The 24577-nt window shown below is 38.8% G+C and overlaps 1 protein-coding gene across 1 annotated transcript in view; it reads right to left on the reverse strand.

Moving 5' to 3' along the window:
- Position 1: 1 nt before the first annotated feature.
- The window catches only part of DNAH7 (dynein axonemal heavy chain 7), a 269045-nt gene continuing 244469 nt past the window's right edge, over positions 2-24577 (reverse strand). The window contains exons 62-67 of the mRNA XM_034642450.1: positions 23337-23474; positions 13535-13765; positions 10049-10201; positions 8507-8684; positions 4531-4634; positions 2-406 (exon numbers count right to left, since the gene is read on the reverse strand). Coding sequence (XP_034498341.1) covers positions 200-406; positions 4531-4634; positions 8507-8684; positions 10049-10201; positions 13535-13765; positions 23337-23474 — 1011 coding nt within the window. The 3' untranslated portion in view covers positions 2-199. The remainder of the gene's footprint in view (positions 407-4530; positions 4635-8506; positions 8685-10048; positions 10202-13534; positions 13766-23336; positions 23475-24577) is intronic.

Here is a 24577-nt window from a genome sequence, read left to right on the forward strand (position 1 = left end):
ACCAGTGTGTTTTCTTTAGTCTTTATTTCAGAACATTTCCTTACACTGAAGTAGGAGTCATTTTAAAAATACAGGCTGCATTTGCACATAAATTTATAATTAAGTACAGCTTTAAGTGAAATTGACTTAAACCAAATTGTTTATAATTTCTTCTCAACCATCTAACAAGAAATAGGAACAGGGAAATGGTGTCTTCGAATCATGAATTAAGTTGACATAGTAATGCTACACCTCTTCCAATCCAGTGCTCCATGGGTTGATCAGAGGGAAGAGTCATGGCAATAACGAAATTGGTAGAATGACCAGTGGTGGATAATGTTCCTCTTCGCTCACTTGTCTTATACAACGGAGCAACATAACTTGGTCGTTCTGGGATATCTGCCCTCTTACAGGGCTTTAGCCACATCTGGAAGAAAGTGCATAAAAGTTTTTTTAAGTCAAGGGTGTTATATTTACATTTGAACCTAATAGAATATTGTTCAATCCTATGTCTGCAAATTTCTGTGGCCCAAAGAGATTTTAGTTTTGTTAGCAGTACTGCCATTGTTCAAAACATTTCATTTGTAATCGTTTTAGCACTTTTTAAAATTGAAGTATAATTGTTATTAGTTTCAGCTGTACAGCATAATGATTCAACAATCTGTACCTCACTCAGTGCTTAAGTATACCCCCTAAATGTCACCAAATAACGTTATTACAGTCTTACTTCCTATATTCCCTATTTTGTACTTTTCATCTCCATACTCATTATATAATGAAAGTTTGTACATCTTAATCCCCTTTATCTGTTTCATCACCCTACTCTCAACCTCCCACTTCCCTCTAGCAATCACCAATTTGCTGTCTGTATTTAAGAGTCTGGGGTTTTTTTTTTTGTTTGTCTCCATTTCTTTGTTCATTTGTTAAGATTCCACATGAGCGAAATCATATGGTATTTGTCTTTCTCTGACTTATTTCACTTACCATTATACCCTCTAGATCCATCCGTATTGTTGTAAATGGTAAGATCTCATCTTTTTTATGGCTGAATGATACTCAATATAATATTATGTATATATAGATATACAGCTACATAATAATTTATATATAGCCACATCTTTAGCCACTCATCTGTTGATAGACTTTTGGTATGCTTCCATATCTTGACTGTTGTGTTTTTGTTTATTTTTGAGTAGATAACCCAGTAATGGAATTACTGGATCATATGGTATTTCTGATTTTTTGAGGAATCTCCATACTGTTTCCCACAGCAGTGGCTGCCCCACTTTGCATTTCCACCAGCAGTGCACAAGGGTTCCTTTTTCTCCACTTGTCTTTTTGATTCTAGCTGTTCTGACAGGTGTCAGGTTATAACTCATTGTGGTTTTCATTTGCATTTCCCTGATGATTAGTAAAGAAGAGCATTATCTCATGTTTCTGTTTACCATCTGTAGGCGGTCTTTGGAAAACTGTCTATTCAGGTCCTCTTCCCATTTTTAATTGTTTCTTTGCTCTTGAGTTCTATGTTCTTTATATATTTTGGATATTAGCCCCTTACTGGATAGAATCATTTGCAAATACCATCCCCCTTTCAGTAGGTTGCCTTTTTCTCCTTCACTATACAAAAGCTTTTTATTTTGCTGTAGTCCCAATAGCTTTGTTTCCCTTGCCTCAGGTGACATATCTAGAAAAATGCTGCTAAAGCCAGTGCCAAGGGGCTTACTGCCTATGTTTTCTTCTAGGCATTTTATGGTTTCAGGTTCCATATTTTGATCTTTAATCCAGTTTGAATTTATTCTTGTGTATGGTGTAAGAAAATAGTCCAGTTTCATTCTTTTGCATGTAGCTGTCCGGTTTTCCCAGCACCATGTGCTGAAGAGACTGTCTTATCCCCATTGTATGTCCTTGCCTCCTTCGTTGTAGATTAGTCATAGAAGTGTGAGATTATTTCTGCATTGATCTGTGTGTGTTTTTGTGTCAGTACCATACTATTTTGATGAGGTGGCTTTGTAGGATATCTTACAATTTGAAATTGTGATGTATTCAGATTTGTTTTTGTTTTTGTTTTTTCTCAAGACAGATTGCTTTGGCTATTTGGGGTGTTTTATGGTTCCATACAAATTTTGGTATTTTGATAGGGATTGCATGCAATCTATAGATGGCTTTGGGTAGTAAGGACATTTTAACTATTAATTCTTCTGACGCATGAGCATGAAATGTCTTTCCCTTTGTGGTGTTTTCAGTTTCTTGATTGATTAGTGTTTTATAGTTTTCACAGTATAGGTCTTTCACTTCTTGGGTAAGTTTATTCCTAGGCATTTTGCTCAAAACTTTTTTTAGTGCTCTCAGAACTATTTTCGGAGCCAACTAAATGAGAAAAAATAATTACTTTCACCTGTCAAGAAACATGTGTTGCCCATGTATTCTTAACCTCTTCACCTTACTTACCTGGGGATGACTTTTGACTGTTTACGTTAACGACAACAAAATTATACAGACTTTCATAGGGAACCACCACCATTGATAATCATGTCACCATATCAATAAAGGCCAATCTCAAAAAAATCTGAAAGGATTTTATCAGTGATTCTGGAACTTAGATCATCACCTCCCCATTTTAGGTGACTATTTTAAAGGGGCTATTACATACATTGTGCTGTTTAAAACCTAGTTGCATTCCTTTACAACTACAATATACCCACTCTATTTTTAGAAAGTCATTGGCCAAGTTCCTAAAATATTAAGCACTGTTAAACCTAACCAACCTAACGAATCTCAAAAAAATGATGTAGGGCGAGTAGATCTCTGAATACAAGAGTAAAGAACAAGCTACGGTCATAACGATGAAATTGTGTTCTGTTTTAAAATCTGGGGGCGCCTGGGTGGCACAGTGGTTAAGCATCTGCCTTCGGCTCAGGGCGTGATCCCGGCGTTCTGGGATCGAGCCCCACATCGGGCTCCTCCGCTATGAGCCTGCTTCTTCCTCTCCCACTCCCCCTGCTTGTGTTCCCTCTCTCACTGGCTGTCTCTATCTCTGTCAAATAAATAAATAAAATCTTTAAAAAAAAAAGAAAAGAAAAGAAAATCTAATTGAATTCCTTTTTCCACGATAGCCCCAGCAATCCTTGAGGGGATAATGGCTTGACAGCCCCACTGTTCAGAGCCCTCTTTAGGTTTCTCATGTCAAAGTAAATCGTATGAAGGTGTTAATAGGGATGCTAGTCTATGTTTCTCCCACATTACTGTGGAGTCCATAAAGCAGTTTTTCGAATATAGTTAAATATAAGGACTCAACAACATTTAAGGTGAGTGTATTTCATTTTAGCCAAGAACACATTTTCTTAATGAGAATTTTTCTAAGTGAATTATTCAAGAGAATCATCCAGTTATAAATCCCTTTGTATTCATTGCAAACTACCTTAAAAGAGTTTCCATGTAATAGAGGAAAATTTCTATCCCAGTTAACTCCTGAAATTGTTTGCCCTGTGACTTTGAATTTGGGTCTCCTACTTAAAACTCTGTCCATATACACTATCTTAGCATATGGGACAGGGTTCTTAGAATTGGCTGTTAGCTGATCCCTCAGTGTACCTATTGCCTGTCTGAGCTGCTCCCAGTGTGCCACAAAACAGTACATGTAAATCCACAGCCTGTATTTTATCACACCATCCCAGACAGGCCTTTCCAAGTGTGTGAAAATCTATCTAGTCATTTTCTCATGATGCAGTAACAGATGGAAACAATACCTTCCATAGCTGGCCCATGCTGAAGATAGGTTCCTAGCAAACAGATGTTTTTATGTGGATGGTTTTCATAATCTTTCAGTTTACAAGTATCATTTTTAGATCAAGGTATATGTAAGAAATATAAATATCTATGTATATATACATATGTGGATACATATATACAGTCAATCCTCATTCTTCCTGGATTCTGTATTTGTTTGCAAATCTCCTTATTCACTGAAATTTATCATTCTAAAACCAATACTTTGTTTTATGATCATTCACAGGCATGCTCAGAGTCTCAAAAAACAGGGGTCACCAAACAAGTACATTCCCAGCAGAGGTTGAACCTGGTAACATTCTGTTTTTCTATTTTACCTCTCATAAATGTTTCCTTCTGATAGGTTATTTAATAAGGAGTTTTTTTGCATTTGTTGTTGCTAGTGATTTCCCTGTTTAAAATGGCCCTTAAATGTAGTGCTCAGGTGCTAGCTAGTGTTCCTGAGTGCAAGAAGGCTGGGATGGGTTAGGGACAAAATTCTCTGAGGTTCGTCTAGGCACGAGGTACAGTGCTGTTGTCCATGAGGGGCATTTTTAAATACAAAACAAGGTTATGTCTTGATCAGTTAACAAAAATGTGAACAGAGGATTGTAGAAACTTAACCTTGTATTTCTCCTAGGAGCAGTGGTTCAGCATTCACTAATTCAATGCTGGGAGAAACTTTATAAAACATAATTACCGTGAATGAGAATTGACTGTGCTGTGTGTGTGTGTGTGTATAAAATAGCAACCCCCCACCCCCATATTAGTATATCAAATACGAACCACAGGCACTGTATCATAAAGAATTTTGGGATGTGATTCTGCAAGTTTCTTGATCTTTCTATTCCAGGAAGCTCCATCCAGAAATAATCCATGAATGAAAACACCTAAATATAGAAGAAGCAGGTTAATACAACTGTTAAATACACATATTGATTAAGTTCTGAATCTGAAATTCCTGTGAGAGCTCTGCAGATGATACTAGGTCAGTAGCCTAAGGCTCGTTCTAAAATAAAAACAATATTCTTAGTGCTTCATCTTAACATCCATATTCTAAGAATCTCTATACTTTGCCTAGTTAATTCAAGATTAGATATGGAAGATAAAAGAAATTTTAAATTAGTCTATGGGAAGTTCTCCGTCTGGGTGAAGAGCATCAGATTTATATGTTTAATTGGCCAGTGATTATAATGTGAGAGGCCATGAAATCAGCAAGAAAAATTCTTAATGCAGTTGTAGGGATCCATTGGCTTCTAGGCAGCATGTGAAGAAAATATACTTGCACAGATCTCTAATATTGTGAAAGTTATTTCTCTCTTCCCCTGCTAGAATCTCCTCTTACTCTCAGATCCCTCCTTAGTCTATATGAGAGAACACACCGATGAACTCCCTCTGGAATGTAATGTCATACACAAACCACTGAGGAAGAGCACAGCTTAGGAAATCACTGAAACTCCAGTCAGTTCTCTAAAGCCTCATGAATTAAATGTAGGTATAATCACATGAAAACATTCATTGTAATGGTTGCACAGAAGGGAAGCAATGTGGAACTACACCTTGATCGTCGTCGTTCCTAATTTTCTGGCTGACCTTGAGCAAGTCATTTAACTTTAGGCATGTTTGGTCCTCTGTGAACAACTGGAAAACATTTGTAAAACAATAATGCCTCCTTTGTCTAACTTGTCGAGTTGTTAGAGTCAAATCTGCTAATACTGGTGAAAGCACTTTGTGAAATAGTATATAAAAATCCACGTGGGCCATGCTGTCCAATAGGACTTTGTGTAATGATAGAAATATTCTGTATCTGTGCTTTCCAGTATGGTAGCCACTGGCTATTAAAGACCTGAAGCATGGCTGGTGTGACTGAGGGACTTTAATTACAGTTTAATTTTAAAAGCCACATGTGGATAATCCAGTGATGTTGGGAGTGGGAAAACTGTCTAGGTTTTAAATGATGGAAAGAATAGTTGGAATAAAATACCAGTTTTATTTACTGGCAAAGCATTTGTCCAGTTACTTTTCAAGTATTAACTCTGGTAGAGCTAAATTGCAAAATGCACCTTGAGCCTGGAGCAATGTTGGGGAAAGACCTGCCTGAGGGAGAGCAGAGGTTGCTCTGTAACCACATCCTACATCCTAATCTTTCCAGCCAGATCTGAGGCCTGCAGGGCAGCCACAATAATAGATGGGAAGGAAGACTACAGACTTACAGACCTGTAAGCATAGCCCAGCAAATCTCTGGTTCTAACCAACTAGATTAGCTATTCCTCACTTGAAGAAAGATAATGTCAGAAAAAGTAAACAGTTCATTTCAACACCTAAGACAAGTGGCAATAAGGATAAAATTTCCTCCAACCCAGCAACAATTTTATAGAAAATGTGATGGGGGTACACAAACACATAAGGAAGACAGGAGATCTAAAAGGATAGATACTAAGTGGGTCCTGGTTCAAAGCCGTTCCCTCTGAGCCACCACACCTTTGCCATCTAGGAGATGTGGTCGGCGCACAGTGCCAGCTATGGCTTCTTCTGCTCCTCTCTTCACCATTTTCTGCCTTCCTGCCGTGTAATGCCCTTCCCTGGGGACTTTGAGTCCCCAATTAGTACTAATAATTCAGGTAAGGGGAATCTTAGCAAGTACAGCTAGAATGCATGATTCCAAATCTATGTGGATTTACAGTGGCATTGCGGCCACTTCATGAGTCACTTTAAGAGTGACCTTTTTCATTAAGTTTAATTTAATCTTAAGTAAATAAGGCTAACTTGTGAGCCCCAGAACCCAGAAATAGGCACACACTAAAGTGTGTATAAAATAGAGACAGGCTGGTAGAATGGTAGGATAAACTGCAGGGAGAAAAAAATAGTCTAGCCCAAGCTTTTTCCAGGTGTGAAATCTGGGTCCCTTCCATGAAGGTTCCATGAGAAAGTTGTTCCTTGGGAAAAGTCCATTGTTCCAAGTCATTACATGGAATCTCATTTTCTTTTTGGTAATTAGCTAAGTTGAAAGGAAAAAAAACAGGAATGACAAAAAGGCTTTATTGTGGAGATCTGTGTCTATTGGTGAAAATGTATGTGTATGTCTGGGTGCATGCGTGTACAAAACAATAAAATCCACGATTTAGTGACTGTCTACCAGCTATTATAAATCAAACCTTGGCTGATACTTTAGTATTCAGTGAAATGGTTTATTTAACTGTTGGCTACTCTTTACTGCATGATCTTAGAACACTAAATGGTCCTTAAGTTGTACTTTATATCTGTTCTACTATTTTCCAGATAATTTTGGATTTTAATGTATTAGATCTTGAATAAGAGCAGTTGTTGGTTAAATTAGTAAATCACTTTAAAAGAAATACCAACTACCTTGTACCATATCTAAGTTCAGTGTATAATGATTGGCAATTCAGTAGTTTTACATTAAATATTAACTAGTTTATAAACTGAAGTTTATAAACTTCAGGCAATGCTTCTAGTAATTCTGTTTTTTAGCTAAGTTCAAAAACCTATAACTCTGAGGGACGTCAATACTACCTAGCCTTCAATCAAAATGTCACCTTCCCTTTTATCATAATGCTAGAATTTAGAAAAAAAGTCTTGCATCTGAAATAAATACTTCACAGTCAACCACAGCTTCTTCAAGGACCTTTCCTTGAGCACTGTGATAATGTTTTCAAACTTGTACTTCTACAAAAGTACTTAGCAGGCCTTAGGGAAAGCAGCTAGGGCAGCATAAGAGCCAGATGGCATGGGGTTTGGTCAGCTCTGCCCATTGCTGGCTGAGAGATCTTGAGCAAGTTAGTTAACTTTCCTGAGCCTTAGTTTCCACCTGTGTATAATGGAGGTATTTGCAGTATCTGTGCCTTGAGGGTTATGGTGAAGATTACATATGAAGGGCTGGGGAGTTTCTGGAACCCAGCAGTGGTACAGAGCAACTCCATACCCTTCCTCTGATTTCCTTTTATCCACCTTAGTTTGAACCAAATTATTTATCCTTCTTGGTATATTGCTAATCTTTATTTTGACTTTTCTTAGGGTGAGGGAACTCAAACATCTATTGACTGCTGTAAAAGATAAGATAATGTGTTATTATTTTAAAGGCTGATATAATTGAAAGAACAATAAACACCTTAGCTGAAGGTTGTTGCATGCCCTTCAGGCATTCAACAATATGCCCATTCTGAGTGTGTTAGGAATACAAGTATAAGAAAAGAGCAACAGTCCCAGGATTAAGTCCTTGGAAACTCCAATTTTTAGAAGAGGAAAAGCCAGCAAAGAGGCATGAATGTGTCCAGTGAGAGAATCAGGAGGGGAGAAGGATGTCTCTAGAAGGAGAGAGTTGTCAACTGGTAAGAACTGCTAAGAGTTTAAGATGAGGACTGAATTCTTGGGATTTGTCAATATGGAAGTCATTACTAACTCTGAAAAGAGCATCAGTTGATAGGAGAGGATGAGAGGTAGATGGGAACCAGGAGGCGAGAACCTGGAGAGAGCATGTAAAGACAATTCTTTGGAGAAATTTGCTATGGAAGGGAGAGAGACATGGGACAATAGCTGAAGGGATGTGGATGTTAAGACGGTTAGAATTCTTTAAGATGACAGATTGTAGTGTTTGTTGCCTGTGGATAGAAATTTCTTTTCCTCAACTATTTGAGAACAACCTACATGATTAAAATTCTGACAGCTGAGCAAAGTAAGCAAGAATGTTATATCTGTTCAGTACCTAGATATAAGCCAACTCATTCAGTGTCACCGCACTTACCATCTTCTGGAGCATGCTTATACTCTTTGTCCTCCATCACTTCATAGTCAAACCCAAGAAGATCAATGGGGATGGTGTATTTCCTGGCATAGTTCTGCTGGGCACCAGTCAGGAAGGCTTGTGTGAAGAAGAAGCCAGAAAGCCAGAAGACTGGAGGAGGGCCAACCTCATACCATTGCTGTGGTGTCAAAGCACACATGTTCTAAGGCTAGAGCCTTTCAACTTTGAATACAACTCTGCTTAATAAAATTCACCCCTGAGCACTCCCCCATTATCTTTAAGGTAGACTAATAAATGAGCTAACACTTAAAGGAATAAAAAGCTATACTGTCAAGGTTTTAAGAAGCTACTTATTCAGTGTTTGTCCTGACTTCAATTTCATATCCATTGCACCAGCTAGGGTATCACAATGTGAGTTAATGCAGAAGTGAATGTCTTTCTACATGCCCCATGATTCCTTCCAAAAAGCTCCATACAATGATGGATATCTAATATACGTTGTTTCACAATATATCATGTTACATAGTTGCATAGAATACATCCCTATAACATCTGGTAATATTTTTCCGATATTTTTTTTCCCTCTAGTCGTTAGTGCCCAGTAGAATATTCCTTTGGAAGTTTTCCCACCTACTTTACCAAAATACAATGAAATCCAACATATAGAAACACAGTATTATATAAGGAACTCCCAAAAGAAACAGGGTAGTGAGAGCTTAAGATTTTTATTAATACCAAGATCTCTAAATAATTCTGTTTATATCAAACTTTAATAAGCTAATTGAATAATGACTTTAAATAGTAAATTATAGAGGTCAAATGAATTTGAAGAACTTTTAGAGTTTTAGAGTTGTTAGAGTCCAAAGTAGAGCCTTCATCTTTCAAGAACAATCTTAATTCTTCAGTATCAACTCTAACAGAAGGCTTGTGTTATGGAAGTTGAGTCATTTTATCCCTGCAGAAATTTTCTCAGGCAGTTTTTGATGCATTATGAACAGTATCTAGGAAATTAATACTTCTAATGAATATAATTAAAACAGTTAAGCACCAGTATTGCCAGATAATTAGGAGAGAGGCTTCTGCTCACTCAACATTTCCAAGACAATTAGCCATTGAGATTATTACTGTCTTGGGCTGAACAAGCAATCTAGTGACTTCTTTACCTGGAAGAGTGCTGGACAAGGAGGAGAGAATGCTCTTTGCTAGTAGCTTGCCTGGCTTTCTAAGGTGCTCTGTGCTAGGAATCTATTTTAATGCTTAGTATTTAGTGAAAAAAATCAACATAGCCAGTTTTCTCTCTTCAAGTGTCACTGACTTGAGTGTGTAAGTTTACCAAACATGAGCACCTGTTCCTAAAGGAGCTTTCAGAGATTCTATTTCCAACACTAGTATTTAGACAGGTTAGTGTAACAGTTTAATTATATGCAATACTGCATAGTGGTCATTTGCCTGGGATGCACAGAAAAACTAGAGAGTAATATCACATTAGGCTTCCTGATGAAGAAAGTGAAATCAGAAGAAACATTGTTTAGATGAACTCACCTGCAAGAATTTTAGTCTTGAAAGGAAGTCATTCACATAGCTCCCAAGTGGTTTAAGGCTTGGGTATGACTTACCCATCCACATTCCTGGAATTTTGACATTCAGAATGCTGCTAACCACTTCTTCGAGGTCTGTAGACATCACCACAAGCCCCTGAAACACGTTTAACCTTTGGTTAACATGATGGTACTGATTTTGGACAATCCTCTCTTAAATACCTTTTTCATAATTATCCTTCGTTTAAAATTATGATTATTTAAGGCTGAGTTACATAGCAAAAACAAAAGATATGTTCTTTTGCTGCCAGTAAGTCAGGGAGTCATTGAACTATTCCTTACAAAACATTGACAATTTTACTTTTAATCAAATTTTTGTGGAAAGTTTTCCTGTTGAGGTATAACTGACATATAACATGGTACAGTTGACCCTTGAACAACATGGGTTTGAACTGCATGGGTCAGTGTGGATTTTTTTCAATAAATATATTGAAAAAAATTTTTGAGATGTGTAACTATTTGAAGAAACTCACAGATGAACCAAGTAACCTAGAAATACTGAAAAATTTCAGAGAAAGCTATTGTAAGAATACAGTATACAATACATATAACATTACATATTATGTGTTAATTGACTGTTTATGTTATGGACAAGGCTTCTAGTCATCAGCAGGCTATTAGTAAAGTTTTTGAGAAGTCAGGAGTTATGTGTGGATTTTTGACTACATGGGGGTCAGCACCCCTAACCCGCATGTCATTAAAGTGTCAACTGTGTTAGTTTCATATATACAACATGATGATTTAATATTTGAATATACTGCAAAATGGTCACAATAGTCTGGGTAACATCAGTCACCATACATAGTTAACAGTATTTTTTCTGGTGAGGAGAACTTTTAAGATTCACAACTTTTCGAATTTCCCATACAGTATTATTAACTATAGTCATTATGCTGTACATTGCATCCCCATGACTTTTATTTTATAACTGGAAGTTTGTAACTTTTAAGCTCCTTCACCCTTTTGCCCACCCTGGAAAATATTAATACTTAACTACTCACTAGCTATTAAATCACAGCCTGACTTTCTTTGACTTAGCTTACTGCTCTGAATAGTGATGAATATAAAATTAGAAAAATTATATGAAATCCTTTGAAAAGTTAAAATATTCTCAATTCCACTTATGACGTCTAATTGATCTTATCCCATTTTGTTATTTATGTAAGTAAACTTTGTGACCAACATGGGGTTCAAAATCATGACCCTGAGATCAAGAGTTGCATGCTTTACCAACTGAGCCAGCCAGGTGTCCCAGTCTCATCCCATTTTGAATCACTGGTGGACAGATGTTAAAACCTTGAGGCCCTTGAAAATTACTGCTTCCTTGATCTTACAGTTGGGCCAGTTGCCATCATTTCTCTTTTCTCTATAGTTGACAATATTATTCCAACTAACATATGGAGAAGATTTTAGAGTAAATTCAATGGGTTCATCACCCACATTTCATTTGCCTCCTTTCCCAAATCCACTTAAGCAACGGCAAAAGGATTTATGTTGTAAGGGCATAAGGCCGCAAGTACAGAAAAAATAGGAAGAGGCAAAAATGATAACACAATCTGGGGAGCTAGAAAGCATTTGGGCTGTTGGCAGATGTTGTTGAAGCCAGGAGATAACCTGATCCTAAACTAGCAGAGCAGAAAGCTATGCAGCAACTAGGTATCACTGCAGAATACCCAAAAGTATTTGCAGTTGACAGGCCTAGATGAAAGTGAGGAGCAGAAGGCAGTGCTAAATGAAAAGGGTTTTTGAAATTGGGTTTCAAAAAACAGATTTCTAGGACTTCTCCCACAAATCTGCACATTGCCTACCTTGAGTGAAACCTAGAAGGGAAAATGAAGAAATCCCTGGAGGGATGCCAAGTATACAGGAAGAACAAGGTCAAGAAGAAACACTTGATCCCGAATGCTTCTTAGCCAACCAGCCCAGCCAGATGACACTAGAACCAGCCTCGTAGACTCCTCTTTCAATAATAGCTCTGACTCACCACTTTACCTCCAATGTAACAAGAAATAAGCTCAGCTGGACTACTTCAGTAGCATGGTTGCTCCCTGCCTGCACGCTCGCTCCCTACAGTCCTTCCTGCAATGGTCAGAGTGAACTTTTAAAAATGTAAAACAGATCATTTCACTACATTGCTTAAAATGCTCTGAAGACCTCCCCTTACTTTTATACTTCAGAATAAAATTCATGATCTCTTTTTTAAAGATTTTATTTATTTATTTGACAGAGAGGCAGCGAGAGAGGGAACACAAGCAGGGGGAGTGGGAGAGGGAGAAGCAGGCTTCCCGTTGAGCAGGGAACTCGATGCGGGGCTAGACTCCAGAACGCTGGGATCATGACCAGAGCCAAAGGCAGATGCTTAACGACTGAGCCACCCAGGTGCCCCTAAAATTCATGATCTTAACCATGAACAACAAGGCCACTAGGAGTCTGTGGCTTCTCTCTGTCCTACCATTTCCCTCATGCTCGCTCCACACCAGCCACAAGAGCCTTCCCTACTGTGTTCCCGGACCAGGCCAAGTTTGTCCTTCTCATGGTCTTTGCACTTGTCATATAGCCTCTGCCCAAATGTTCCATGGTTTGCTGTTAAGTTCAGGCCTCTGCTCAAGGATCAGCTCCCCAGAGTCGTCTGACACAAAATGACTGATTTTCCCCACCCATCACTCTCTACCCTCTTATCCTTTATTTTTTCCCATGGCACTTAATGTTTATTGAAATTATATATTTATTTTTAAATTTGTGTCTCCCTTATTAAAACTTAAGCTTTATGGGGGTGTTGTGTGGCTCATTCGGTTAAGCATCCAACTCTTGATTTCAGCTCAGGTCCTGACCTCAGGGTCATGAGATTGAGCCCCACATCCAGCTCTGTGCTAGGTGTGGAGCTTGCTTGACATTCTCTCCCTCTCCCTTGGTCCCTTCCCACTGTTCTCTCTCAAAAATGAAAATAAAAATAAAATTAAGAAGATTACTTATTAAAAAAAAGGGTTGGGGAGGCACAGTTGGTTAAATGTTCGACTCTTTGTTTTGGCTCAGGTCATGATCACAGGGGTGTAAAATTGGGCTCCTGAGTCAGGCTCAGCACGGAGTGTGCTAAAGTTTCCCTCTCCATCTCCCTCTGTTCCTCCTCCCTCCCTCTCTCTCTCAAATAAATAAATCTTTAAAACTTAGAAGCTTTGTGAAGGCAAAGGTTTGGTCTTTCTTACTCGTTTGTGTATCCTATCTACAAACCATGCCATCTAACATACTCCATACCACTTACTAACCATCATCCTCGGAATCGTATACGTTCTTCAAGGGCAGAGATTTTGCTTCTATCCCCAGAATGAAGAACAAACAGTGCTTGCACTCAATCTCCCCCCAATAAATATTTGCCAAGTAAAATGAGTGATAAGTTATTGCAATGATTTTTCTTTAGTATATTTCCCCTTACCTTGATTGCTTTTTGAATGCTAATGCATGATTCCCTTATGGTCTGCGACAACTTATTGAACCGACCCATCTCTTGGACAAGCACGGTGTTCATGCTCTGAGTATAAGCTGTTGGGTACCTCCTCATTGCAGCCTCAACGTCAAAGTTGGTGGGCAGTTTGCCCAAGATGTCACCAGCAACCTCATCTACTACTTCATCTGATGATTTTGCACCAGCATCTGCGGAACGAGACTGTAAAGAATCCAAACGAAAATCGGAAATCCTCATAAAGGTGTAGGAATTGCTGAATAGGAAAACTCCTAAGGTAAATTTTATAAAAACGACTATCGTTCTGCTATTTTACCAATGATTCTTCTTCACACAAGATTGGCGGAAGTGATGAAAACAGGCACAGGGGTGGGGAGTCAGGAGAAAACCATTATTAGGGAGGAGGAAGAGGGCATGGACAGTTGTTCACAGGCAGAAGAGGGTCTGGAGCAAGCAAATGAGCCACACACGGGGCTGCCTGGGTAGAGGGGGAGTGGATGCTGCGGAGAGAGGGAGAAAAAGCATTTATGTTGGTGGGGTGGCTGAGGAATGACGGACATTAACACCCAGGAGAAAGAGATTTGATCTTGCTTTGAGAAAGCTTGCCACAAAATATATTTGCCAATAACTCTGGTGCCTACTGGTTGCCAAAAGCAGAGATATAGTTTTGTCCTTGAACCAGGAGGGCAAAGAAAATAAGCTCGTCTCCTCTAAGCAGTTGGAAGAGTTATGGAGAAAGGCAGACTTTAGTGATTCACACTGAAACAAGGGAAGGGGAATTTCATTTCAATTTTTATTCTTTATGTTTATAGTGGCAGGGTGTAAATGAACGTATATTTTTTGGGAAAAACATTTAAAATCCTCACAATAAATGAGTGTGTGTGTGCAGGCACATTGAGAGAAAACAAGCACAATTAGAATATAAATGAATATATCTCATATTTTTCCAGCCCTAGGAAATTGTGTTTAGTCCTGTGCCAGCTTTTGTATTTCCTGGTTTCTTTACTCGTACTCAGGTATGAGCACAAGAGCTCTGCTAAAGTAACAGTCCCGATGCCAATATTTCTTGTTCTATTTTTTAAAGATATTTTAAAAACTTAATATAAAAGTTGTATCATCGTTAACTTGCTCTGCAAACTCTGTTGTGGTCTCTTTGCCTCTGAACTGTGGTAAACCCCGTGCAGAATCACTGACCTACTGCCTACCCGTGAGCATAACTGTACTGGCCAATTGAGGCTGAGGATATCGAGAGGGGCTGTTAAGTACGTACTGAGAAGACACCCCATGTGTATTTAGACTTATTTGTTTGGTTCTGGGTCACTTTCTGTTGGAACGAACCCACTGTTGTATGTATTCTGTAATGTAGCACACCCCATTAACCTTAAATAAAGCCAAAAGCCACTCTAAACGTCCTGTTGTCAGACCCGTGTATCACATGTGTCTAATACTCTTAAAGATCTATTTATTGATGTCTGTGCACATCCTTTTGTACTCAGGCAGGAACTGATTTTAGTGGAATTAACACGTGTTATTAGAAAATATCATCTGACAGTAGACCGGAGCTAGGAGTACCCTGGACTCTTCCATCAAGGATAGCACACCATTTTATCCTCCTAATCTGGTTCTTTTAGCTTCCCCTCCCACCCCCCTCCCCCCAATGTCTCTTGTTATCTGCCCTTCTAGGTCCTATCCCATCTTTAGAATCCAGAAAGAGTATAGCATTATGGTTCAGAACACTGATTCTGGAGCCAAACTAGTGGGAGTCAGACTCCTTGGCTTTGAGTCCTGGCTTGAAACTGTGCTAGTAGGAATGATAAGCCCTTACCTCAGAAGACTGCTGTATGCATCACACTGTTACACAGGAAGCACTTAGAAGAGTGTTACCATAGAGTCAGTACTATGTACTAACTATTACCATTATTACTCTGAGAGTCCATAAAAGTAAAAAGATCAGCTAGAATTCAGTTCATGGGATAATTCACGGGACCAAATAAGCATTCTTATTAAATTTTTACTCAATCACTAAGGGAACTCTTACCATTTGGACTAATTTGCTTTCAAAAATGAAAGAAACAAACAACTGAACACATCAGCTAAAGAGACAGTACAAGAGAAGATCTCTTAATAGAAGAGGAAGATTAAATATTTTTCATCCAAATATACGCACTCGTGCCCATGGCATGCTGAATTCTAATGCCTTAGATTATTTATGCTCTCATAAGTGGAGCTGCATGTCTACAAGGTGTCAACTGTATTTTTCTCCTCACCCTTTTTGTACATTTTATGCTTACCACTGCAATTCTTTAAATATTATGTAATCTGATAAAATATTGATGTGAAAGAAATGTTCTATGTAAACTAGGTAAAGTGTTCTGAACTATTTGAAAAAGATAAGTCATTTTATAAGTTGCTGTTGAATTAGTAAGAAACTAGAAAACAGGCAAAATTTTAGATTGGATTCTGGCATCAAACCTCTTCCCAAGTATCTTTGATACTCTTCCACTTTTAAGGAATTAAAAAGGGACATAAGATATAATGCACATGCTGGGAGAGAACATTGCCCTTCCTGGAGTACATTTGGAAGCGGGTATATTGCCTCTCCAAAGACAAAAGACCGGCCACGTGCCATTGAGTGGTCATTCATCGGCAAGGGACAGAAGCCCACACAGAGGACAGATAACCTGGCCACTGCTTTTTGCTATCCTTCACTATAAACTCCAAGCACCTGTGCAGCCGTGCAACTGCCTTTCTGGGACAAAACAGCACCAGACACAGCACGGCGAGGCTCTCCTCTGGAGGAGGGGAGAGGGTCCACACCACGGAGAGTCCTTTAAGATCTGGAGTTTTGAATCCCAGCTGCATGCCAGAGATAAAACACAGAACTGTGGTGCCAGGTGTGCAGATAGCCTGGGCACAGACAAGTTGAGGGCAGGGGTTGGATGGAAGCCTGGGAAACAAGAGGGGAGACTGTTCACTTTTCTGTGAGGGCTTCTGAGCTCCCCTCCCTGCAGAGGAGAGAGGAGGGTGATGTCATCTTCCCACCCTTCCCCCACCACCAGTAAACAGTTGGACTCCAGTGAGCAATAAAGCACCCCCAGTGGAGGCTAGAGCTGCCTCCTCCAAACCCTGCCCCCTGCGCCCTGCAGGTGCATCTTTACCCGGGTAGGTCTGACTGTGGGCCAGGGCAGCAGGCCTCTCCCACAGAGGACCAACACAGGACCCCTGCATGTACCAGGTCTATTGATCACACAGTGCTCCAAAGTGTCAGCTTCAGTTCCAGTGGAAACAGATTTTATTTACTTATTTATTAGAGAGAGATAGCGTGCACACAAGAGGGGGTGGAGCAGAGGGGAAGGGAGAGGGAAAAGGAAAGAATCTCAGGCAGACTCTGCACTGAGCACAGACCCAACCTGGGCCTCAATCTTACGACCCCAAAGTCATGACTAGCGCAGAAACCAAGAGTCAGATGCTTAACTGACTGAGCCACCCAGGAGCCACTGTTCTGGTGGAAATAGGACCAGGCTTTCTTGCTCTTTTTTCCCCCCCCCTTTGGAAACCTATAATCAGGATTATAGGTTATTGTTTGTTTGTTTTTTAATTTTCTTTTCTCTTTTTTTGAATCAGGCTTCCTTTTTTTTTTTTCCTTTCTTTTTCTTTGGAATCAGGCTTATAGCTTTTTGTTTATTTCTTTGGGTTTTTTTGTTTGTTTTGTTTTGTTTTGTTTTTGGGTTTTTTTTTTTTTTGTTCCTTTTCCTTTTTTTGGATCAGCCTTTTGTTTTGTTTTGTTTTGTTTTGTTTTGGTCAGGCATATTTTACAAATAAAAGCACACCTAGCTAAAGGCCGAAATACTCCCACTGCAGACAAGGAAGAACTCGCAGAGGACTGACCTGTGGGGAAGAGCTGCCAAAACACAACAGCAGAGTGCACACAGCTTACACCAGAGATGCTTCTGGAAGCCCCAGACCCTGGGCAGTGTGTGGTTCCTTCTTAATATAGTTTTACTCTCAGGAGCAGGAAACATAACAAGCTTTCATAACACATAAAAGACAGAAACCTAGACAAATGACAAGATGGAGGAATTCTCCCCAAAGGAAAGATCAAGAAGAAATCACAGCCAGGGATTTGCTCAAAACAAAAATTAGCAATATATCTGAACAAGAATTTAAAACAACAGTCATAAGAATACTGGCTGGTCTTGAAAGAAGCATAAACGACAGCAGAGAAACCCTGGCTGCAGAGATGAAAGACCTAAAAACTAGTCAGGCTGAAACAAAAAAATTCTATGACTGACTGAATATAATCACAGTGAGACTGGAAGAAGCAGAGGAACAAACAGGGGATACAGAAGATAAAATTATGGAACATAACGAAGCTTCAAAGAACGGTGAAAAAAAACTATTAAATCACAAACATAGACTTAGGCAACTCAGAGATTAGATAAAGTCCAACAATATTCATATCATAGGAGTCCCTGAAGAAAAGAGTGGCAAAAGGTTTATTTGAACAAATTATGGTTGAGAACTTCCTTAATCTGGGGAAGGAAACAGGCATTCAAGTCCAAGAGGCACAGAGGACTCCCCTCAAAATCAACAAAAACAAGTCGACACCAAGACATATCATAGTGAAACTCACAAAATACAAAGATAAAGAGAGAATTCTGAAAGTAGGGGAAAAACATCCTTAACCTACAAGGTAGACACATACGGTTAGCAGCAGACCTGGCCACAGAAACTTAGCTGGCTGGAAGAGAGTGGTATGAAATATTCAAAGTGCTAAGGGGAAAAATAAGCAACAAGTGTACTTTATCCAGCAAGGTTGTCATTCAGAATAGAAGGAAAGATACAGTATCCCAGACAAGCAAAAACTAAAGGAGTTCATGAACATTAAACCAGCCCTGAAAGAAATATTAAAGGGGACCCTCTGAATGGGAAAGAGAGACCAAAAGCAACAGACTTGGAAGGAACAGAGACAATCTACAGGAACTGTACAGGTAATACAATGGCACTAATTCATGTCTATCAATAATTACTCAATGTAAATGGACTCAATGCTCCAATCAAAAGACATAAGGTATCAAAATAAATTAAAAAAAATAAGACCCATTGATATGCTGCTTACAAGACTCATTTTAGACCCAAAGACACCTGCAGATTGAAAGTGAGTGGATGGAGAACCATTTATCATGCTAATGGTTATCAAAAGAAAGCTGGAGTAGCCATACTTATATCAGACAAACTAAATTTTAAACTGAAGACTGTAATAAGAGATGAAGGGCACTATATCATAATAAAGGGGTCTATCCAACAAGAAGATTGAACAACTGTAAATATTTATGCCCCCAACTTGGGAGCACCCAAATATCTAAATCAATTAATAACAAACAGAACGAAACTCACTGATAATACAATAATAGTAGGGACCTTTACCACCCCACTCACAGCAATGGACAGATCATCTAAGCAGAAGATCAACAAGGAAACAAGGGCTTTCTTTTTTTTTTTTTTTAAGATTTTATTTATTTATTCGACAGAGATAGAGACAGCCAGTGAGAGAGGGAACACAAGCAGGGGGAGTGGGAGAGGAAGAAGCAGGCTCATAGCGGAAGAGCCTGATGTGGGGCTCGATCCCATAATGCCGGGATCACGCCCTGGGCCGAAGGCAGACGCTTAACTGCTGTGCCACCCAGGCGCCTCAGAAACAAGGGCTTTCAATGATACACTGGACCAGATGGACTTAACAGATAGAGTCAGAATATTTCATCCTAAAGCAGCAGAGTATACATTCTTTTCAAGTGCACATGGAACATTCTCCAGAATAGATCACATACTGGGTCACAAATCAGGCCTCAACCAGTACAAAAAGATTGATATCATACCATACATATTTTTAGACCACAACGTTATAAAGCCGACCACAAGAAAAAAATTTAGAGTTTTTTCCACAAATACATGGAGGTTAAAGAACATCCTACTAAAGAATGGATGGGTTAACCAGGAAATTAAAGTAGTAATAAAAAAATACATGGAAGCAAATGAAAGCAAACACACGATAGTCCAAAACACCTGGGATGCAGCAAAGGCATTCCTAAGAGGGACGAATATAGCAATACAGTCCTACCTAAAGAAGCAAGAAAAATCTCAAATACACAACTTACCCTTACACCTAAAGGAGCTAGAAAAAGAATAGCAAATAATGCCTAAAACCAGCAAAAGAATGGAAATAATAAAGATTAGAGCAGAAATAAATGATATGGAAATTAAAAGAAAAAATGGCAGAACAGATCAATAAAACTAGGAGCTGGTTCTTTGAAAGAATTAACAAAATTGATAAACCCCTAGCCAGACTTATCAAAAAGAAAGAGAAAGCACTAAATAATCACAAATGAGAGAGGAGAGATCACAACCAACACTACAGAAATACAAGCAATTATAAAAGAATATCATGAGGATGAGGAATTACATGCCAACATATTGGGCAATCTGGAAGAAATGGATAAATTCCTTTAAAAATATAAACTACCAAAACTGAAGCAGGAAGAACTAGAAAATTTCAACAGACCAACAACCGGCAAAGAAATTGAATTAGTAATCAAGTATCTCCCAAAAAATGAGAGTCCATGGTGAATGGCTTTCCAGGGGAATTCTACGAAACATTTAAAGAAGAGTTAACACCTATTCTTCTCAAACTGTTCGAAAAAATAGAAATGGAAGGGAAAACCTCCAAACTCATTCTATGAGGCCAGAATTATCTTGATTCCAAAACCAGACAGAGATCCCACCAAAAAAGAGAATTACAGGGGCACCTAGGTGGCTCAGTGTTAAGTGTCTGACTCTTGATTTTGGCTCAAGTCATGATCTCAGGGTTGTCAGATCAAGCTGTGTGTCGGTCTCTGTACTCAGCATGGAGTCTGCTTGAGAGCCTCTCCTCTGTCCTTCCTGCCCCGTTTCCTCTCTCTCTAACATAAATAAATCTTTTTTTTTAAAGGGAGAATTACAGACCAATATTCCTGATGAACATGGATGCAAAAATTCTCAACAAGATACTAGCAAATTGAATCCAACAGCACTCTAAAAGAATTGTTCACCACAATCGAGTAGGGTTTATTCCTGGGCTGCAGGGGTGGTTCAATATTCACAAATCAATCAACATGATACACCACATTAATAAAAGAAAAGAACCACATAATCCTCTGAATAGATGAAGAAAAAGCATTTGGCAAAATATGGCATCCTTTCTTGAAAAAACCCTCAAGAAAGTAGGGATAGAAGGAACATACCCCAATATCATAAAGGCCATATACAAATGACCCATAATTAATATCATCCTCAATGGGGAAAAACCCAGAGCTTTTCCCCTAAGGTCGGGAACATGACAAGGATATACACTTCTACCACTGTTGTTCAAAATAGTACTGGAAGTCTTAACCTCAGAAATCAGGCAACAAAAAGAAATTTTAAAAATCAACAAGGAAGAAGCCAAACTTTCATTATTTGCACATGAAATCCAAAAGACTCCACCCAAACATTGCTAGAACTGATACATGAATTCAATAAAGTTGCGAGACATAAAATCAATGTACAGAAATACCTTGCATTTCTATACACCAATAATGAAGCAGCAGAAAGAGAAATCAAAGAATCGACCCCATTTACAATTGCGCCAAAAACCATAAGATAGCTTGGAATAAACCTGACCAAAAAGGTAAATTATCTGTACCCTGAAAACTATAGAACATTTATGAAAGAAATTGAAGAGGACACAAAGAAATGGAAAAACATTCCATGCTCATGGATTGGAAGAACAAATATTGTTAAAATATCTATACTACCCAAAGCAATCTATACATTCAATGCAATCCCTATCAAAATGCCACCAGCATTGTTCACAGAGCTAGAACAAACAATTCTAAAATGTGTATGGAACCAGAAAAGATCCTGAATAGTCAAAGCAATGCTGAAAAGAATATCAAAGTGGCAGACATCACAATTCCAGACTTCAAGCTGTATCACAAAGCTGTAATCATCAAGACAGTTATGGTACCAGCGCAGAAACAGACACATGGGTCAATGGAATAGAATAGAGAACCCAGAAATGGAACCACAGCTATATGGTCAACTAATCTTCAACAAAGCAGGAAAGAATATCCAATGGAAAAAAGACAATTTTCAACAAATGGTGTTCAGGGAAAATGGGCGACGACATGCAGAAGAAGGAAACTGGGCCATTTTCTTACACAATACACAAAAATAAATTCAAAATGGATGAAAGACCTAAATGTGAGACAGGAAACCATCAAAATCCTAGAGGAGAACACGCAGCAACCTGTTTGACCTTGGCCATAGCAACTTTACTAGACATGACACCTGAGGCAAGGGAAACAAAAACAAAAATGAACTATTGAGACTTCATCAAGATAAAAAGCTTCTGTACAGTGAAGGAAACAATAAACAAAACTAAAAGGCAGCCTATGGGATAGGAGAACATATTTGCAAATCTTGACATATCTGATATAGGATAAGATCCAGAATCTATAAAGAACTTACCAAACTCAATACACAAAAAAACAAATAATCCAGTTAAGAAATGGTCAAAAGATATGCATAGACATGTTTCCAAAGAAGACATCCAGATGGCCAACAGACACATGAAAAGATGCTCAACATCACTCATCATCAGGGAAATGCAAATCAAAACCACAATGAGATATCACCTGATACCTGTTAGAATGGATAGTATCAAAAAGACAAGAAATAACATGTATTGGCAAGGATATGGAGAAAAGGGAATGCTTGTGTACTGTTGGTAGGAATGTAAATTGGTGCAGCCACTCTGGAAAACAGTATGGAGGTTCCTCAAAATGTTAAAAAATAGAGCTACCCTGTGACCCAGCAATTGCACTAAGAGGTATCTACCTGAAGTATAGGAAAGTACAGATTCAAAGGGGGCACACGCACCCTGATGTTTATAGCAGCGTTATCAACAACAGCAAACTATGGAAAGAGCCCAAGTATCCATCGAGTGATGAATGGATAAAGATACACACACACACACACACACACACCACACACACACACACACACACACACTGGAATATTACTCAACCATCAAAAAGAACGAAATGTTGCCATTTGCAATGTCATGGATGGAACTAGAGGGTATTATGCTAAGTGAAATAAGCTGGTCAGAGAAATACAAATACCACATGATTTCACTCATATGTGGAATTTATGAAACAATATGGATGAACTTAGGGGAAGGGAAGGAAAAATTAAAATAAGATAAAAACAGTAAGAGACTCTTAACTATAGAGAACCCACTACGGGTTGGTGGAGGGCAGGGGGATGGGAGGATCGGCTAAATGGGTGGTGGGCACTTGTGATGAGCACTGGGTGTTACAGGTAAGTGATGAATCACTAAATTCTACTCCTGAAACCAATACTACACTATATGTTACCTAAATTGAATTGAAATAAAAACTTGGAAGGAAAAAAAAAAAGATATAATGCACTTAGACATGGATTCTGTAAGAAAGGTGAAATGGAACTCCTAGCAGCTGAATGATACTCGAAGATTCTTTCCAAATCAAAAGGCTGATGGAAAAAAAAAAAAGCCAACCAAAACCATATGTTCATGTACTTAATGTTTAAATTCGTATTTAAGGTACACAGAAATTTTTGTCTTTCCTTAAAATGGTTCTCCACTTTCACACATGGCGCGCGCTGCTTGGCAGCATCCGTTCCCGCCTCAGAAGCCGTTCCCGCACTGATCGCATACCTGGGTGAGCAGAATGTTATCAAACAGCAGCTGAGTTTCTGACTGATCTTTAGTGATATCTGCATTGGCATTCATCCCAAAGATTTCTGGTGCAGGGTTCAGTGGCAGAGTCTTTGTGTATTCGATGTAGCTTTTGTGCTGCAAAGATGAGTAACAAAGAGTCAGGAGGTTAGAAACCAATTAGCCTGTAGGACTTTCTCTCTGAGGAGAAATTTCAATACTCCGGTGTTTGAGCGGATGAGCCTGTGAAACTGGACACTGAGTGCTTTCGTTTTCTTTCAACCTGGGCCAAAGGTTTTTGTTTTTTTGTTTTTAAAAAAGGAAATATTTCGGAAGGAAAAATAAAATGTTCCATTCAATTGGAATGGATCTTAAAATGGAGAGAGGAATATCCCAGCCACCTCATTTAGAAAATTTCTTCTGGAGAAATTTTTCTGCGCCACATGTACTGATGATAGTTCTTCATTTACTGCAGTGAAAATAATTTTTTTCTCTTTACTCTGATTTTTCTCTTTACTCTTGTGATAAATCCACGTAATTCAGAAAAGTAAACATTACCCGAATGTTTATTATCCCGAGATAACCACCATTCACATTTCTTTTTATGCATATGCACACACATTTTGTGTTTTATTTGCATGGACTTCTGTCGAAATAACAAACCTGTCTTCACGCTCATATAATCATACCAACACTCATATACACATATGGTGGGTGGGGGTGGGGGATTGATCACTGATAGTTTCTCGAAATGGGTCATGTTACATATACCTGACTTCATCTTGCTTTCTTCTCACTTGACAATTCATCAACAGAAATCCTGATACCCACGGTCCACATATCGACCTCCTCCACTCATTTAGTGACCTAGGCTGTGGGACTAATTTTCTCTTCATCCCTGTTGACACCTGCTCTCAGCTAGCATGAATCCTAATGGGTGACGCCGTTATGGCATGGGCCTCTGTTGCATCTGGTCACATGTTTAACTTTCAATATATTTAACTTTTGGCTTTTAGGAATAAAATGAGAACCGATTCGGTTGTCCTGGCAGTCCCTGGAAGTCTACCGTGTGATGATCTGAAGGCAGATACCACATCTTCCACTAGGCAGGCCTGGAAAAAGTAGCAGAAGGAAATGGACTCTTGCAGCAGTTGGTTCTGTAACTCTTTCCCTTTCTACCCGTGTGGCCTTGGGCAACTCATTTTAACTTTAGTGAACCTGCTTTCTCATTTGTAAAAAGA

Source organism: Ailuropoda melanoleuca, chromosome 2 (assembly GCF_002007445.2).
Source record: "Ailuropoda melanoleuca isolate Jingjing chromosome 2, ASM200744v2, whole genome shotgun sequence".
Lineage (NCBI taxonomy): Eukaryota > Metazoa > Chordata > Mammalia > Carnivora > Ursidae > Ailuropoda > Ailuropoda melanoleuca.